Source organism: Ictalurus punctatus, chromosome 15 (assembly GCF_001660625.3).
Source record: "Ictalurus punctatus breed USDA103 chromosome 15, Coco_2.0, whole genome shotgun sequence".
Lineage (NCBI taxonomy): Eukaryota > Metazoa > Chordata > Actinopteri > Siluriformes > Ictaluridae > Ictalurus > Ictalurus punctatus.
Window position 1 is genome coordinate 9,147,727 of NC_030430.2, and position 18,132 is coordinate 9,165,858.

The 18,132-nt window shown below is 42.1% G+C and overlaps 2 protein-coding genes across 2 annotated transcripts; both read right to left on the bottom strand.

The window, feature by feature from the left end:
* Positions 1 to 489: 489 nt before the first annotated feature.
* LOC108275690 (platelet glycoprotein Ib alpha chain) lies at positions 490 to 4,038 on the bottom strand. Its single transcript, XM_017486610.3, has 3 exons — positions 3,523 to 4,038; positions 3,014 to 3,288; positions 490 to 2,722 (listed from the first exon to the last, which is right to left on the bottom strand). The coding sequence occupies exons 1-3, from the start codon at positions 3,654 to 3,656 to the stop codon at positions 747 to 749; spliced, it is 2,385 nt and encodes a 794-aa protein (XP_017342099.2). The 5' UTR covers positions 3,657 to 4,038; the 3' UTR covers positions 490 to 746.
* Positions 4,039 to 4,462: 424 nt separating this feature from the next.
* si:ch73-375g18.1 (kinesin-like protein KIF1C) lies at positions 4,463 to 17,024 on the bottom strand. Its single transcript, XM_053686317.1, has 23 exons — positions 16,850 to 17,024; positions 14,042 to 14,166; positions 13,811 to 13,887; positions 13,329 to 13,508; positions 13,057 to 13,122; positions 12,776 to 12,954; positions 12,464 to 12,575; positions 11,307 to 11,384; positions 11,059 to 11,124; positions 10,869 to 10,947; positions 10,646 to 10,724; positions 10,293 to 10,435; positions 9,127 to 9,308; positions 8,963 to 9,042; positions 8,804 to 8,879; positions 8,366 to 8,445; positions 7,994 to 8,088; positions 7,806 to 7,889; positions 7,476 to 7,653; positions 7,298 to 7,370; positions 6,750 to 6,848; positions 5,574 to 6,110; positions 4,463 to 5,471 (listed from the first exon to the last, which is right to left on the bottom strand). Exons 2-23 carry the CDS (start codon positions 14,142 to 14,144, stop codon positions 4,503 to 4,505), a joined length of 3,615 nt encoding a protein of 1,204 aa, XP_053542292.1. The 5' UTR covers positions 14,145 to 14,166; positions 16,850 to 17,024; the 3' UTR covers positions 4,463 to 4,502.
* Between the last annotated feature and the right edge of the window lie 1,108 nt (positions 17,025 to 18,132).

An 18,132-nucleotide genomic window follows, 5' to 3' on the forward strand; every position in this document is an offset into this window, starting at 1 on the left:
TTGTTGCAGCCAAAAATGATTTTGATCTTGATTTTGCTGCGACGTTTTTTGAAAAGTGTGAGTTTTTTCGTGCTTTTAATTAAAAAAAAAAAAAAACTACTTGAATTGCAGGAAATAGTTGTGCGCGCTCTTTCACAGTGATGTTTGTTGGTAAATGAGAGCTTTTAGCTGTACTCATGTTCGACGCACCTGAATCGAAGAGACCTTTGGCTGAACGTGCGTTGTGATGACATCACATGACACGTCTTGGCCCAAAACTACCGAACATCTGCTGTAATTTTGAAAAATTGCAGCTCCTCTGAATATTGCAGAGTTTGCTTTTAATTTCTGCGATCACAAAATCTTAAAGTACTGCAGGATTTTATAGAGAATATAGAAGGTTATAGAATCAGGTTTATCGCGGTTTAAAACGTGCATTACTTTATGTAATAAAATGCAAATAATATAAGATGTATTCACAAAAAGTAAAATTCAAACATCTAACAAGAATTGAAGCAGTCAAGTTTTTGTTCTTATTGTTCATTTTTTTAAAAGTAAGAGTTACAGAATGAAATATGGACACATAATGAAATTTCACTAAAGAAAGAAGTGACTACTTCTATAAAAACACTTGACAAACAAAACGCTAAAAGTGTAAGTGTTCTCACCGAAGTAACAAAATTAGAAAACAATATATTTGTTGTTTTTAAAGATAATTGCAATACACATTGTTGATCCAGCTGTGAGGACCTCATTACAATAAAAACTCAGACTGATGTCTCTGCCACTGGCTCAGGTGTGTCCATGTGGGCAGAATCAGAAAGACCACACATTTCTTTCATCCTAATTAGAGATCCCCAGCTTCCTGGTCCTCCTCCTTTCATCTTCCACTCACCCACCACCCACTCTGTCTCTCCTTTCCTGTCCTCCATCAAACTCCCACTCTCCTCCCTGAGGATAAGGCTGTACCGTGTCTTTCTTCTCTCCAACTCTCCCTCTCTTCTCCCTTTGTCTCTCTCCAGCATCCCCCAGCAGTTCTCCTCCACCTCCTTCCATCCTTCTATCTCTTCCTCTCGGCTTATCACCCTGGAGAAAGTTTTCCTGAACACTTCCTCCCTGTCTTTGGTTTCCGTCTCTTGCTCTCTGTGCAGAGTCACTGCCGGCAGCAGGTCTATTTTAGCCACTGCATCAGTTCCTCTTTTCTTTTCTTCATCCTCGTTCCTCGTTCCATCTCTCCTCTCACCCACTTCACCGTCCTCATCTCCTTTTGAGATGAACAGCACAGAACGGAACACTGGCTGAGTTTCTCGTATCATCTCCGGGGGTAAAAACAGCACTCTCTCTTCCTCAGTTGTGTCCGCTGTCAGTGACTCGTCTGCAGTGACCTGGTACGCCCTCAGGGTCACTCCTTGGCTGCTGTGGACTTGCCGTTTGATTGGTTTGTAAAGTGTGATGTAAATGATGATGAGCCAGAGGAACAGCATGCAGGAGAAAATGGCTGAGAAAATACACAGCAGCAAAACTGTGATAAATAACCACCAGCACCACGACACTGAGCGCTGGCCACCACCGTGCCCTGAGAGAATCCCTCCTGCAGTATAGGTCACCATGGTAACTGACTTAATAGTTGTTGGGTTGTTGGTTGTTAGTGTAGTTGGAATAAGAGCATTCTTTGGTGTAGTTGGTTGAACGGTTGTTGGTGTAGTTGATGATGTTGTGGTTGGCTCAGTGGTTGTTGGTGTAGAAGATGTTGTGGTTGGCTCAGTGGTTGTTGGTGTAGAAGATGTTGTGGTTGGCTCAGTGGTTGTTGGTGTAGAAGATGTTGTGGTTGGCTCAGTGGTTGTTGGTGTAGAAGATGTTGTGGTTGGCTCAGTGGTTGTTGGTGTAGAAGATGTTGTGGTTGGCTCAGTGGTTGTTGGTGTAGTTGGTTGAACAGTTGTAGAACCTGGTGTCATAGTTGTTCCCATATTGTCTCTTGGTATAGTTGGTTTAGTGGTTGTTATTGTAATAGTTGTTGGGTTATTAGCTGTTAGTGTAGTTGGAGTAGGAGTAGAACTAGACTCAACAGTCTTTGGCATAGTTGGTTGAATGGTTACTGATGGAGTTGCTAGGATAGCTGTTGTTATGACCTTTTGTTGGATGATGGCTGTGGTCAGTGCTGTGGTTGGTGCACTCGTTCGTTGAGTTGTGTGAGCAGTGGAGTGTTGTGAGTCGGTATATGAATTGCAGTACTCGTCCTCCGTCAGGTCCACTATAGCTCGTCCCTGTAGTGTGGGCGGAGCAGAACACACCACACTCTCTGGGGCATTCTCGATGCTGGAGGGTCCTGTGTGATTGTAAACGTTATGACCCTGGTCATTCAGGTAGCGCTGCAGGTAACTCACCTGGCAGGTGCAAACCCACAAATTTTTGGAAAGGAAGACATAAGGTAATTCATGTTTTGAGGCAAAAAATTTGTCAGGAAGGTGCTGGAGAAGATTCTCTTCCACATCAAATTTCTTCAAATTGCTGGATGAAATCTGCTCCAGCAAGTGGGGTGGCAGGATTTGCAGCTTGTTGCATGAAAGGTTAATGAGCTCTAGGAGGGGCAGGTCACTGAAGGTTGTACTGTCAAGCGAACTGATGGTGTTTCCATCTAAATACACCTCCATGAGAGAAGGGGTGGACTTAAATGCAGCTCCGCTCAAACCAGTCAGCTTGTTATTAGACAGTCTCAGCACTCTCAGGTTTTGCAGCACAGGACCTGAGAGAGACCAGGTGGAATTATGAATTACAATATTTACACAATTTATATGTGTGTTAGTCTGATCGGGAATAAACAATGACATAGTAAATGTAAGTCACAAGAATGTATCTGATTGATCAGAACTTTGTTGTTCCTCTTTAAAAAATTCAATCAAAAGCAGAAGTTGTGGAAACAAGAGATGTAGTTGATGTTTGTACGTTTACTGACTGTTAATACTTATAATTATTGATACTTAATAATTTACTTCAGGATGGAAACATAGCCCTGCCCACATTCTCTGCCACTTACCTGATTGGTCAATGGTGCTGATCAGGTTTTGGCTCAGGTCCAGTTCATGCAAGCGTGTGAAGGTGGTGTAGGTGGCCCAGGATAGAGAGACAAACGCATTCTGAGTGAGGACAAGTGTCTGTGTTTCAAGATCTATCCCATCAGGTACTGTAGAGAGACCCTGACTCACACAGCTCACACGAGGGCGATGGTCTTTGTCCCTGTCACTGTGGCAGCTACTGATGGTTGTTACCATGGAGTGTTGAGAGACGAGGAGGAAGAGAATGAGGAGCATGCTGACAAGAAAAAATATGTAAGCATTATAACAAAATTAAATATTCACAATTTTAACAATTAAACATTAATAATAATAATAATAATAATGAAGCCTAAAAAGGCTCCCACACACTCATCACTAACACTTCTGATGGATTATTTCAGTTTACTGTAATTCCTTTATTTATTATTATTATTATTATTATTATTATTATTATTATTATTATTCTCGAACAGCTCTATAAGGATCTTACCTTAAAGCTGTTTCTCCTGCTGAGGCGACACACACACTGATCCTCACTTCACACACTCCACTTTTTAACAGCACTTTACAACACTTTATCATGAAACACCACATTTCCTTTAATGGGAACAATGAGCTCTGCATTTGTGTGTGTGTGTGTGTGTGTGTTGTAATAAACTTGTGTATGCATTAAGATGAGAGAGTGTTAGAATGCACACTCTTATCATTTGCAGTGTAATGTTTCAACATATAAATATATTATGCCCCATGCTACTGAGATCTGTTTTGTGATTGGTCAGGAGTTGATTAGTTTTCTATAACAGCAGCTTGACAGTAGCGCAGCTTTATATTAATGCTCTCAAGCTGGTTTTTTTGTCTTATTAACTTGAAGAGAGAGAATAAAGAGACTTACTATAGCTGCTAAAGTGATTCTATATATACTATATATATTTTTTGCAAACAATTATTTAAACACTGTTCTATAGAAACTGTAGTGTTTGTCCTGCAAAGACAAAAAAAAGTGAAAATTCCAGACTGGTCCTGTAGGAATAGTGTGTACCTGATAGTGTACCCTATACGTGCACTAATATAGAGTGCTGTTTGGTCTCATGCACAAGACACACACTTATTTATTTATTTATTTGTTTATTTAATGATATTTTATCACAAACCTGTGAAACACACACGCACTAAAAAAAAGTAACCAGAAAAGATCAGATCCCATCAGGTATGAGTTTATTTATTTAGTTATTTTCTTCTTCAATATTTGGTTGTTTCTTCCTCTTCCACTTTTTCCTCCGTTTCCTTTATTCTTTACTTCACTTTTTCCATCACTTGCTTTTTTAGTTGTTTCTTTCTTTTGTCCACATGTTAATTCTTTTTCACTTCTTTTTCCAATCATTATTTATTTTTTTATCTTCCTCTTTTTATTGGTGTTCTCTCTTTTATTCTCTCTCTCTCTCTCACACACACACATACACACACACACACTCAGATAGGTGTTTGCTTGCTCTCGAGGTCAGGTGCACTAAGTCGGCGTCTCAGGCGAGGGGGTGTGGTGTATCTTTGGCTCCGCCCCCAGCCCCACTGGGCAGGTTCAGAGTGTGTGTTACTTGGCAGTGTGTGTGCAGTGGGCGGAACCTGGTACATTAGAAATGGGGGAGGACACTGCTGGGGTCGGTTGTGCTGAAGATGGTTGCCATAGTAATCCCGGGGGTAGCCTCTTGCCACAGGGCTCGGTGACCGTCGCCGATAGTGACTGTGTTGTTCGTTGCTGTCACCATGGTAACTGCGTCCATGGTGAGTGGCTGAACTGTCCACAGAGTTCCTCCTGTAGTGCCACTGCTGCTGCTGCTGTGGGAAGTGACTGTTGCTGAAGGGTGTGCGCATGCGCTGGGTTCCCATGGCAACTGGCAACTGCAACATAGATGGGAGGATGAACAATGGTACGTCATGGGCGGGACTACGATTTGCTAATGGAACCATGTGGTTCAGAGGTGGAGTGATGTGGTTTGGAGTGGAAGGATGTTTTGGCCCCTCCCTCCTTTCTTCCTCAGTGGGTGGGGTTATATTGTGGGCAGGGCTCCAGGAATGCCTGTGGTGTGGGTTGCTCTTAAAGGGAAACTTCAGCTTACACTCATGTGGAGGAATGAACCGCCCCGTTCCAGGCAGGTGAACCACGCCTCCTTCCCCAGCCCGGCCTCCGGTCCTGCCCCCTGTCTGTCGCAGAATTTTTGTAATTTGCTGTTGCTGCAGATTTTGGAGTCGTGTTTGTTCCTGTTTAAGCCAGCGGAGCCGCCCCCTGCGGAAGGTGGGGTCTTCTTCCATCAGATGCGTAACACGCTCTTCTTTAGAGTGCAGATCAGGGGAGACACACCCCTCATTATCATGGCCACACCCCTCATTTTCCTCATTGTCCTTTATTTTTCCAGTTCCCTGATTTTCTAACACTTCTCGATCCTGAAACACACACACACAGGTGTTAGGATGTTAATGCATAGTGGTGTTGTGTGTATATGTGTGTGTGATTGTCTGTGCATGTGGACAGTGTATGTGTGTTACTTGTTGTACAGGTAAGACCCTCTCCATCTTCATCATCCTGTCTCTGAGTGCTCGTATCTCTTCATCCTTCATGTTGTTTTGCTGCTTCACTTCCTGTAAAATGTCCGTTAGCTTCTCCAGGTGAGTCTTCAGCTCACACATGCCACCTCTGTCCCTGACCCCTTCGTCACCAACTCCACCACCTCCACCACTAACTCTGTCTTTTTCTTCTGTGGCTCCACCCACTGTGTCCCAGACTTCTTGGGCCACCTGCCGCCAGGCTCCACCCCCTTCAGCCCCGCCCATTCCATGTATGCGCAGCAGTTCGTTCATCTTCATGATTGCCATGGCATTTATTTCACGGCGTGTGTTTCGGAATTCGGCAAGCGCCACTTCATAACACACTTCCTTCACTGCCTGCAGTTGCAGGTCAGACAGGGTCACACGTTCAAGGTCAAACACGCCCACACGTCGCCTCTGCGGGATCTGATACACACGCTGAGGCTCACGCCGCTTCCCACTGCTGGGTAAGCCACAACGCTTGACTATAGACTGCACCTACACACACACACACACACGGATAAACAGATTGATACTCAAATAGATAGACAGACAGACAGCTAGATAGATAGACAGATAGATAGATCGACAGATAAGTACAGAGCCTTCCATTAATATTAGCACCCTTGGTAAATATGAGCAGTGAAGGATGTGAAAAATTGTCTTTATTGTTTAACCTTTTGATCTTTTTTAAAAAAAATTACAAAAATACTCTGCTCTCATGGATATAAAACAATTGCAAACAAAACACATGTTTATATAAAAAAATATATCTTTGTTAAAGATAGGTGTGCAACAATTATTGGCACCCTTTTAGTCAAATACTTTGTATGACCCTGTATGTCAATTCTCCTATAATGCGGGATGAGGTTGGAGAATACATGGCGAGGGATCTGAGACCGTTCCTCCATACAGAATCTCTCCAGATCCTTCACCTCTTGAGGTCCATGCTGGTGGATGTTCCTCTTCAGTTCACTCCACAGGTTTTCTATGGGTTTCAAGTCAGGAGACTGGGATATGTTTGCAATTGTTTGATATCCATGAGAGCAGAGTATTTTGTGAATTTTTTTAACAAAAGATCAAAAGGTTGGGGAGACCACTGTAGATAGATAGATAGACGGATAGATAGATAGACACCTTGCTAGCTGGCAGTTTCTCTCTGAGAGATGAGATGAGTTTCCAGCTCTCTTCACACGAACGCTTATCAGAGTCATCACCACTGTCTGAGTCTGCATACTACACACACACACACACACACACACACACACACACACACTTTGTGATTATCTGAAAGTCTATAGATTTAAGCTTAACTTTAAGGCTTAAACTCAAGGAACATAGGGTATATAACTGGACATTAAGGAACACTGGTCTATCTTTTGGTCTTCATTTACATTGTTTATACTTTTTAAATAAAAATGTGGACCATAATTTTACCACATTTTATAGTTTTATAACATTTTATACCACAGGTTTCTAGGTTTGCTATAGTTCTACCATAAATGAGCAGGTGTACAGATGTTCCTATTAAAGTAGTTTTACCATTTTTTCCCTAAAGTTTTCTAAAGATTCACCACCAGTTGTACTACAACTATACTTACTATAACTCTATATTTAAGGTTAATGTGGTTTGAAATATTGACCTTGTGAGTATTTAAAATAAGACTTCACTACAACACACTCACGAGTCTTTGCTGCTCGAGCAGAAGGTCAGCTTCCTCTTTCTCCTGACGGTACTGAAGCTCCATGTCGCTCAGTCTGGAGAAATGGGAGACACGTGATAAAGAAGGACAAGATTTAGTTTGATTGAAAATCTCTATTATTTTGTTATTCTAATAATCATCTCTCCGTCTCTGTGTCTACCTCGTCTCCTCATCCTCTCTGATGTCTATCCCTTGTTCTACAATCAGCTCCTGCTGTGTGTAATTACACTCCCCCTGCTGATCAATGGTGGTACTGCGTGCTCGCTCCCGCTCCCTCTTGGCCTGCTCTGGATGATTAAAACGAAACACGTGGCTCTTCCCCATCACCACACGGTCACCTAATACACACACACACACACATGCAATACAAAACATACAACAATACAAGATAACTCACAAATGTATAATTTTCATACACAGAACTAAAACATTTATTGTTTATCAGCATTAGAATAGAAGGTTAAACACACACTCTTACACGCACACACACCTTGTTTGAGCACTGTTGATTCTGTAATTATTTCACCGTTGACATAAGACTCCGACCCTTCTAATGGCTCCAGAGTTACGACAACTGAAACAAGGCAATTTTCAATTTACATACACACAGAGTGGATAAAACAACTGTGTATTTAACACTGAAACCACACACACACACACACACACACATATATTTACTTTCTCCATGGTGGTCAGTATAGCAGTTAATGACACAGTGCTGTTCCATAATGAATGGCCCACTGAGCCTAATATCCACCTCTTTCTGACCGACCCTGATAAACACAAACACAGGTCTTTAGACACACCCTTTAGAGTATTAAGCCACATCCCCCTAGTTACCTGCAATATCTCAAGTCATACACCTCCCTTTACCCCTCACTTATAGGCCACACCCTTGCCTAAACCCCTTCATTGATAGGCCACACCCCTCCCTTTACAACCTCATTTATAGGCCACACCCACACTTTACATCCTCATTTATAGGCCACATCCATCTCTTTAACCCTCATTTACAGACAACACCCCTCCCATTACTACACACACACCTACCTGGTAATACCCTCTTTAATGTAATAGAGGAGACACTCAGCCATTAGAGGATCTTCATTCAGGTTCACCAGGTGTGGTGTCTGTACATACACACACACACACACACAAACAGACATACACAGACACACACTCAAAGAAACAGACACACAAATACACACACTCACATGTACACACTTTTTTACATTTATTTGTGTACTGTCATTGCAGTTATATTTCCTTTGTATTTGTGTGTGGATGTGCATGTAAACATATGTGTGTGTGTCTACGTGTGTCTGTATGTGTTTGTGTGTGTCTGTGGATGTGTTTGTGTGTCTGGATGTTTGTGTGCGTGAATATATGTGTGCATGTGTATGTGTCTGTGGATGTGTGTGTTTGTATGTGTGTGTGTATGTGTCTGTGGATGGGTGTGTATGTGTCTGTTGATGTGTGTGTACTCACTCCTTTAGGTGAGAAAACACCAACAGTTCCTCCATCCTCTTTAACAGACATACCCATCTCAGCCAACAGAGTCTCTCTGCCAAGGAAACACACACACACAAAGTCTTACACAGTACACTTCAGAAATACATTAATAAAATATATGTGTGTGTGTGTTACCTTTCCAAACGCATAGAATTGGTTTTTCGTAGTTTTTCCTCCCAGGTTTCATTTAAATCGGCAATAAATTTCTCTGTTTCCTACACACAAACACACACACTCAGTCTCTTAAGCCACCCTCCTTTGCTTACTTTCAGTATATTAAGCCACACGCCTGCAATTACCCTCAGTCTTTCCATTGCCTCCTCCTGTGTGATCTCATCCTGATAACCTGATTGGTTAAGGCCACAATAAGAGGAGGGGTCAATATCTTGGGATGGGGCATCGGCTGTGATTGGCGGAGCACTGTTAGGGGTTGAGCCAGTGGCTAGTGCAGAACAGGTACCGATATTATTCATGTCCGCACCTGCCAAAGCGAAATCACTAATGAGTGATTACACTAGTGTGTGTGTATGTATGAAAGTTTGTATATGAGCGTGTGTTGGTAAATAAATGTGTGTTTGTATTTGTATATGAGAGTGTGTGTGCTTATATATGAGAGAGTGTGTGCGTGTGTGTATTTGTATATGAGAGAGTGTGTGTGTTTTGTATATGAGAGTGTGTGGGTATATGAGTGTGTGTGTGTGTGTGTGTTTGTATATGAGAGTGTGTGGGTATATGAGTGTGTGTGTATTTATATATGAGTGAGTGTATGGGTATATGAGTGTGTGAGTGTGTGTGTGTATTTGTATATGAGAGTGTGTGAGTGTGTGTGTATCTGTATATGAGTGAGTGTATGGGTATGTGAGTGTGTGTGCGTGTATTTGTATACATATAGTATACCCAGTGTGTGGGTATATTAGTGTGTGTATTTGTATAGGAGTATGTGAGTGTGAGTATGTATTTGTATATGAGAGTGTGTGGGTATATGAGTGTGTGTATTTGTATATGAGTATGTGAGTGTGTATTTGTATATGAGTGTGTGTGGGTATAGGAGTGTGTGAGTGTGAGTGTGTATTTGTATATGAGAGTGTGCATGTGTGTATTTGTATATGAGTGTGTGAGTGTGTATTTGTATATGAGAGTGTGTGGGTATATGAGAGTGTGCGTGTGTGTATTTGTATATGAGTGTGTGTGTATGGGTGTGTGTATTTGTATATGAGTGTGTGTGTATGAGTGTGTGTATTTGTATTTGAGTGTGTGGGTATATGAGTGTGTGCGTGTGTGTATTTGTATACGAGTATGTGAGTGTGAGTGTGTATTTGTACGTGTGTGTGTGTGTGTGTGTGTGTGTGTGTGTGTGTGTGAGTGTGTGGGTATATGAGTGTGTGTATTTGTATATGAGTGTGTGAGTGTGAGGGTGTATTTGTATATGAGTGTGTGTGAGTGTATATGAAGTATATGTGTGTACCAGTCATTAGCTGGCTAAGTCCCTGTGCTAGCAGAAGCTCTCGGAGTCGGTTCAATTCCTCCTTCAGTTCTCTGATTAGCCGCGCATTTGGATCTTCATTGATCACGGCATTACATCGAATCTGTTTTGCACGGTTGGCATACCTACACAAATACACACACACACACACACACACACACCATTAACATTTAACAAAATAAATACACCAGAAACAGGTGGAGAAAGGGTGTGGCTAAAGACACTCTATGTAGGATTGGAATAAAAAGAGATGTGACCTAAGTAACATTTTCTGTATTTGTGTTTTATAGCTATAGTGTGTATTTGCGTGTGTGTGTGTGTGTGTGTGTGTGTACCGTAGAGTACTGAGTGTTTCTTCATAGTTGATGTCTGCAGGGCTGAGAGCAGCAATCATAACAGTGCATGAGTTACCACCTGTAACACATACACACACACACACACACACACACATTTGTAAAAAAAAAAAAAAAAAACGCAACATACACACACACTGTTGCATAGATATAATTGTAAAACACACAAACACACACACACATAAACACCACACTGCTCTCTCACCGAGGTTTTCCTTCAGTAACCATGTGAGGACCGAGTCTCTGTACGGGATGTAGTCTGATTTCTTCTTTTTGCTGTTTTGCTGCGCACACACACACACAGAGCTAAAATAATACTCTCAAACTAATGAGAGGTACTGAACTAATTTTGTTGTGTGTCTGTGTGTGTCTGTGTGTGTGCGTGTGTGTCTCACCATGTCACACAGTGCAGCTATGACCTTCCCCAGTGTAGTGAGAGATTTATTAATATTAGCTCCTTCCTAAAACACACACACACACACACACACACACACACACACACCATGACTTACTGTTCCCCTGCCCACTTCAGGTCTGTCCCAAACTGCACTTCATCACTAGCTGGGGTTTTTTACACTTCTGGTCAACACTAACATTCAGAACACAGCTGGTAATGTGCGTTAATGCCATTTTGTCCTCTAACCTTTAACCTTATGCCCTTTGCTCCAGATGAAGCGGCTCTCTCACTGCCCGCCAAGTCAACCAGACTGATCTTACTGACCTAGAGAGAGAGAGAGAGAGAGAGAGAGAGAGAGAGAGAGAGAGAGAGAGAGAGAAATAAACTAAGTGAAAAAGCATGAGGATCTCAGGGTTATGAAAAAAAAATCAAGAAAAAACTCCACAAAAAAGACTCCCAAAGAGAATTTCGTGTAAAATCTTTGACAGTGTTATTAGTGTTATCCCTTACACACCACCCCTTATACACTAACCCCCTTACACACTACTCCTTAAACACTAACCCCTTACACACTAACCCTTACACATTAACCCCCCTACACACTAACCCCCTTACATACAAACCCCTATACACACTAACCCACTTACACAGTAACCCACTTACATACTAACCCCGTTACACACTAACCCTTACACACTAACCCCGTTACACACTAGCCCTTATACACTAACCCCCTTACAGTCTACCCCTTACACATTAACCCCCTTACACACTAACCCCCTTACATACAAATCCCTATACACACTAACCTCCTTACACACTAACCCTTACACACTAACCCACTTACATACTAACCCCCTTACACAGTAACCCACTTAGACACTAATCCCGTTACAAACTAACCCTTACACACTAACCCACTTACACACTAACCCCGTTACACACTAGCCCTTATACACTAACCCCCTTACAGACTAACCCCCTTACATACAAACCCCTATACACACTAACCCCCTTACACAGTAACCCACTTACACACTAACCCCGTTACACACTAACCCACTTACACACTAACCCCGTTACACACTAGCCCTTACACACTAACCCCGTTACACACTAACCCACTTACACACTAACCCCCTTACACACTAACCCCCTTACACACTAACCCTTACACACTAACCCTCTAATCAATGATTTCTCCCTCTCTCTCTCTCCCTCCCTCTCTCTGTGTATAATTACATGTTTATTTCATGAAAAAGATAGAAGAAAATAAAATGGCAGAAATATTGACAAGAAGGAAAAGCGATCTCCACGCGTTCCCTAAAAGTCTCGCCATGTGTTTGCCCATGCTTACCCACCAGAACACACACACACACACACACACACACACACACACACACCTTCTCAGTGGTAAGGTTGGTGAGGACGTCTCGGCGGCGCTGACTGAAGATGAGTGTAAACACAGCGTGAGAGCGACTGCTTGCATCGTTCATGTTGGTTGCAGCCACCGTACTACACAAACACATGCACACACACACACACACACATATGCACACACACATACGTACACAGACACACACACACACACACATAAACAAGTTTCTAAAACACAGTGTGTAAGACTTGTAATGATTTCAGTACTGTGTGGGGGACGTACTGAAATTATTCATGTGAAAATTTTAAATTGAAAAGTGTGTGTGTATGTGTGTTACCGTGCTCTGTTCCCACACTCCATCAGCTCAGCGATGTCCCTGTAGTTGGACACGGCATGAGTGGTCAGGTCCTCCACGTATGGTCCGAGGATGGGATGTTCACGCACACGCAGTCCAACAACACACACGGGGCTTAGCAGATCACACACACGCTCACAGTAAATCTCCATGTAGGAGACCTGACAAACACACACACAAACACACACAAAATGTACAACAGGATGTACAGAGCACTAGATAAAATAGCAAGTGTGTGTGTGTGTGTGTGTGTGTGAGTGTACCTCCACTGAGTATGACATATCTGGATCTGTGTTCTCTGTGATGCGATTAAATAGATCTTCACACATCTGCAGGCCACATTACACACACACACACACGGTCATCTTATTAACATCATTCATGAGAATTGAACATTAATCTTTTCTGTAATACCTGATGTTGATATAAACACCACTCACAGGAAACTGAATTATTGGATTATTTTATTTTAGTTTATATTCAGACATTAAACACTGAAACACATGGCACACACAGCAGCCATTTTAACTGTTACCTGTGGAATGATGCCCCGTTCTTCAGGCTCCGGTTTTCCCATCATGGTGTATGATTTTCCTGCACCAGTTTGTCCATAAGCAAAAATACACACATTATAACCTTCAAATGCGTGCAGTAGCATCCGCTCTCCAATATCCAAATACACCTGCTTCTGGGAAATAAACATGGGATCGTCCTCCTGCACACATCCATACACACATACACACACACACACACACAGACACACATACATACACACACACACATACACACTCGCACACACACACACACGCACACATACACACGCACACACACACACACGCACACATACACACTCACACACATACACACACACACATAGACACACACATAGACAGACACACACACGGACACACAACAAAAATATTAATAAAATACACACATTGGGAAATATAATAATATGTCACACACATACATACACACACACACATACACACACACACACACCCATACGGAGCTTACTGTAGTGTGTGACCAGTAGGAGTAGTCGAAGGTGAAGCTCTTGGCGGTGTGTGTTGGCTGATTCGGGTTCCTGATGCCTGAGAGGAAAAGATCATTGGTTAGAAAATCGAGATTTGTAACGTAGGATTAATTTAAAGTGCTTTTATTTTAATTCATTTTAACATATAACAGTTTTATCAAACAGATTAAAGACCGTGTGTGTGTGTTTGTTGTATGTGTGTGTATACGCACACGTAGTATTGCCCTGCATTTGTATTACACACTTGGCGTCCCGGCTTATCTCTCGGGAGTTGAAGGGTCTGACTCGCACCGCCACCTTGACAGAGGCAGCCATGTTGCCCCACCCCCACCTTTATCTGAAAGAGCCAATCAGAGAGCAGAATTACACACAAACACAAAAAGTCCACTAGAGATGCTGCAAATGGACACGGTCCTCATCTGCCCTCCGGACCTGCCTGTTCCTGTGTCACACAGACACCCTAAAGATGGTCAAGTCCTAATCATTACACAGAAGATAATTTCACTGCACATAACACTAAAACTCTAATGAAATCAGAAATGACTCTGATACTCATACATACAGATATATCTGACTCTATAATACACATATATTGAAAGGGTGTATTTATTTATAATCACACTATCCGGTGTCACCCAGATGAGGACGGGTTCCCTTTTGAGTCTGATTCCTCTCAAGGTTTCTTCCTCATGTTGTCTCAGGGAGTTTTTCCTCACCACCGTCACCTCGGGCTGCTCATTAGGGATAAATTCATACATTTAACATCTATAATTGATATTCAGGTTTCTGTAAAGATGCTATGTGACAATGTCCACTGTTACAAGTTCTGTACAAATAAAATAAAACTGAATTGAACTGGGAGCTGAGAAGACGACTGCGAGGTGAGGGACGTTTCTGTGGTTTGACTGGTTGTGGAATGATGTGGCAGATCTGAACCATTTACATCACAGGTATTTCAGAATCCACACTGTCTCACTCTCTGTCTGTCTGTGTCTCTCTGTCTCTCTCTCTCTCTTTCAGCTGCTTCATTGGTGTAAATATTAGATTACTTTATTGTGAATCAGGTGACCTGAAGCATAACATGTTAATAACAGATGAACGTTAGAAGGTTACTGATTATAAAGTAGTATATGGTTAATAAAGAGCTGAAAAGTGGAATAATCTTATAAAGATATCTGTACGTGTAAAACCTGTCTGACTGATTCGGGATTCGGGAGTTTATCCGTGTCAGTGTCTATGGGAGTATTTTGCAGACAATTTTCACTTAAAATCCAAACACACTGGAGTATAGTCCCTCCCCCAACACTGACTGACAGGTTTCTGTACAAGGCATGGGAGGGAAATGCAAAGGGATTTGCAATTCCGTGTGAATTTGGTCAGGGTCCGTGTGCGACCCCAAGGAAGTGAAATAGTGAATGGGGTAACTGCTATTGCTATGATGATATGACAGGGTCATAACTGCAATTGAAAACGGACTTTGTGTTTCCGTTTGAAATTTAGCAGACACGATTTCCATTTTCATTTAAATTATTTCACAATTTATGCGTCAATTAGGAAACGCAATTGTTTTTGAAAATTGTCCATAACACTTCCATAAGTGTCTTCATATCCCGCACATCTTCCCCAAATCCCTAATCAGCTAAACTGTGACTACGTTTACATGGACAGCATTAATCTAATTATTGACCTTAATCTAAGTAAGGTAATAACGTGATTAGGATGTTTACATGAGTCGCTTTTAGAATACTCCTGTCATGTTCCTCATAATTAGATTAAGAGCCCGCGTCATTACGTCACCGCGCCACGCCGTCCAACATCTCTCCAGAATTTCACGTATCAACATACAGTTCGTCTTCGTTATGGTACCGTATACAGTTTTGGGTGTTTTTATTTAATTTTTTTTACGAACGCTTAAAGTGTGGTTAATTATTAGTCATGCTATACGTGCAAATAGACGACTGCTTGAAGCCGTGGGCTGCGTCTCAAATCGCATACTTACCTACTGTATAGTAGCCGAGATGCATGTATTTTTCCCCACTACAGGCCTATAGTAGGCAAGTATGCAGTTTGAGACGCAGCCGAACTCTCTTGTTCGCCGTAAAACGTAAAACTGCCGTGTGCGATCGTGTCCTTTCGCAAAATGCGGTGGAAACTCTCACACGACGTTCAGAATGTGATTAAGGTGTTTACATGTCTGTAATGCACGTCCATACTATGATTAAAACAGGAGTAATCCACCTGTCTTAATTCGATTAGAGTTTAATTAGATTATGACCATAATTAGATTAAGGTTGCTGTTTACATGGTAGTTTCTTAATCAAATTATGGTCTTAATTAGATTAAGAGTGGATTATTGCTGTCCATGTAAACGCAGTCAATGTTATTCTCAAACTGTGGTCTTCAGCAGGGTGGGATTGTGTGCACACATCTCTCTGTCTCTCACACTCTCTCTCGCTCACTCTCTCTCACTCACTCTCTCACACACACACTCTCTTTCGCGCTCTCTCTCACACTCTCTCTCACACTCTCTCGCTCACTCTCGCTCTATGAAAACATAATTTTACTCGTCTATAATGGAGTGTTTGGACAAAGTGCATTCACACAGCCATTGTTTTTGTTTTGGGGTGCCAATACATTTGTCACGTATACTTTTAAGAGAAATGTTATTATTAAGAAAGAATCTCTCATTCTAATGATGTAAGAGGAAATATGATATCCAGGTGTTAGAGTGGAAAATGTGAATCGTGTGTGTGAGCGTGTGTGTGTGGCTAAGCCGTCATGTGGTCCTGTCACCCAGCTCAAATCACACACAAACACACAAACCGCTACACTGTATTTCAGACTCTAGGCGCGCGCTCACGGCTTTCTATAAATAACTGGACCGTTGCTTTGATGCGCGTGCACACGGGCGGTAGATGTTTTGGAGCTCGTGCCCGTGCAGCAGTCCCGGGCAGGACAGTAGAGGCTACACCCGTTTGTACCGAAATTTAACGAAGCGGAACCGAATAAATTCTACTCACCTTCACAGTACCGGGGAAACGGCCTGCTCTCCGCTCGCCCTGTCCGCGTGCGCGTCCGGTTAGATCTCTCCCATGCCCATATTTTCTGGAACACGGAAAACTAACACCAGGATGAGAGTTAAAAACTTTCTCTCCCCTGTGAGCTCAGTGGTACTGCCCGCGGTCACTGCACAGCGCCGGTGTGGAGCATACCACTGTCAGATGCGCGGGGGGAAGGGGCCGGGGGAGGGGCCGGAGAGTAGAGGGACAGTGCGTGGGGGCGCTGTGTCCTCACTAAGTTAAAAACTATTTCTCTGATGGAATTCTTCTGTGACAGAGAAGTGAAGTGACTGTTTTCGCGGGAAAGAAAGTTTAAATAAACATTTAACATAACCCATTTAATAGTTTGTTTCTGTTATTAAATGTCTTGTAAATCTGATTGTTAACAACCAGTGAGTCAGTGTGGTGACGTTTAAAGAGCTTTTCCACCTCAAAGGAAAATCGCACATCCTAAAAGAATTCTTTGATTGATTATTATTATTATTTGATTGTTGTTGATGTTTATGAGGTGTGTGTAGTTCTGAGTGTGTTCAAGGGGCATGTTGTCTAATATGAAACGTTGATGTTGGTCTTGACGACTAAGTGTTTTTCTGAATATCATTATTTTAGTTTTTTTTTGGGATAACTGACAGAGCCCATGTCTGACAGAAGATGTGTAGGAGGTCTGGATGCTGCTTTAGACCGTCTTTTGTGGGTGACAGAAGCATCTTGACTTGACTTGAGTGTGGATTAGGGTTTGTAGAGTGCATACATGATCTGATGTGAGATATTTTGTTTGATTTGCGTGTGGATTAGGTTTGTAGAGTGTATATGTGGTCTGATGTCTGATATTTTGGTTGATTTGAGTGTGGATTAGGGTTTGTAGAGCATATATGTGGTCTGATGTCTGATATTTTGGTTGATTTTAGTGTGGATTAGGGTTTGTAGAGCGTATATGTGGTATGATGTGAGATATTTTGGTTGATTTGCGTGTGGATTAGGATTTATAGAGCGTATATGTGGTCTGATGTCTGATATTTTGGTTGATTTGAGTGTGGATTAGGGTTTGTAGAGTGTATATGTGGTCTGATGTGAGATATTGAAGCCAGTTTAGCGTTGACTGTGGCCATTTCTGTCAGAAAATTGAGGAGTCGGCTGTTTAGAATGTTGCATAAAAGTTTAAATGGTTGCTGTTTACACAAATACCACAGTAATTATTGGGTTCGAATTTGTCTCCACTTTTATAAACTGGGGTAATTAAGGCC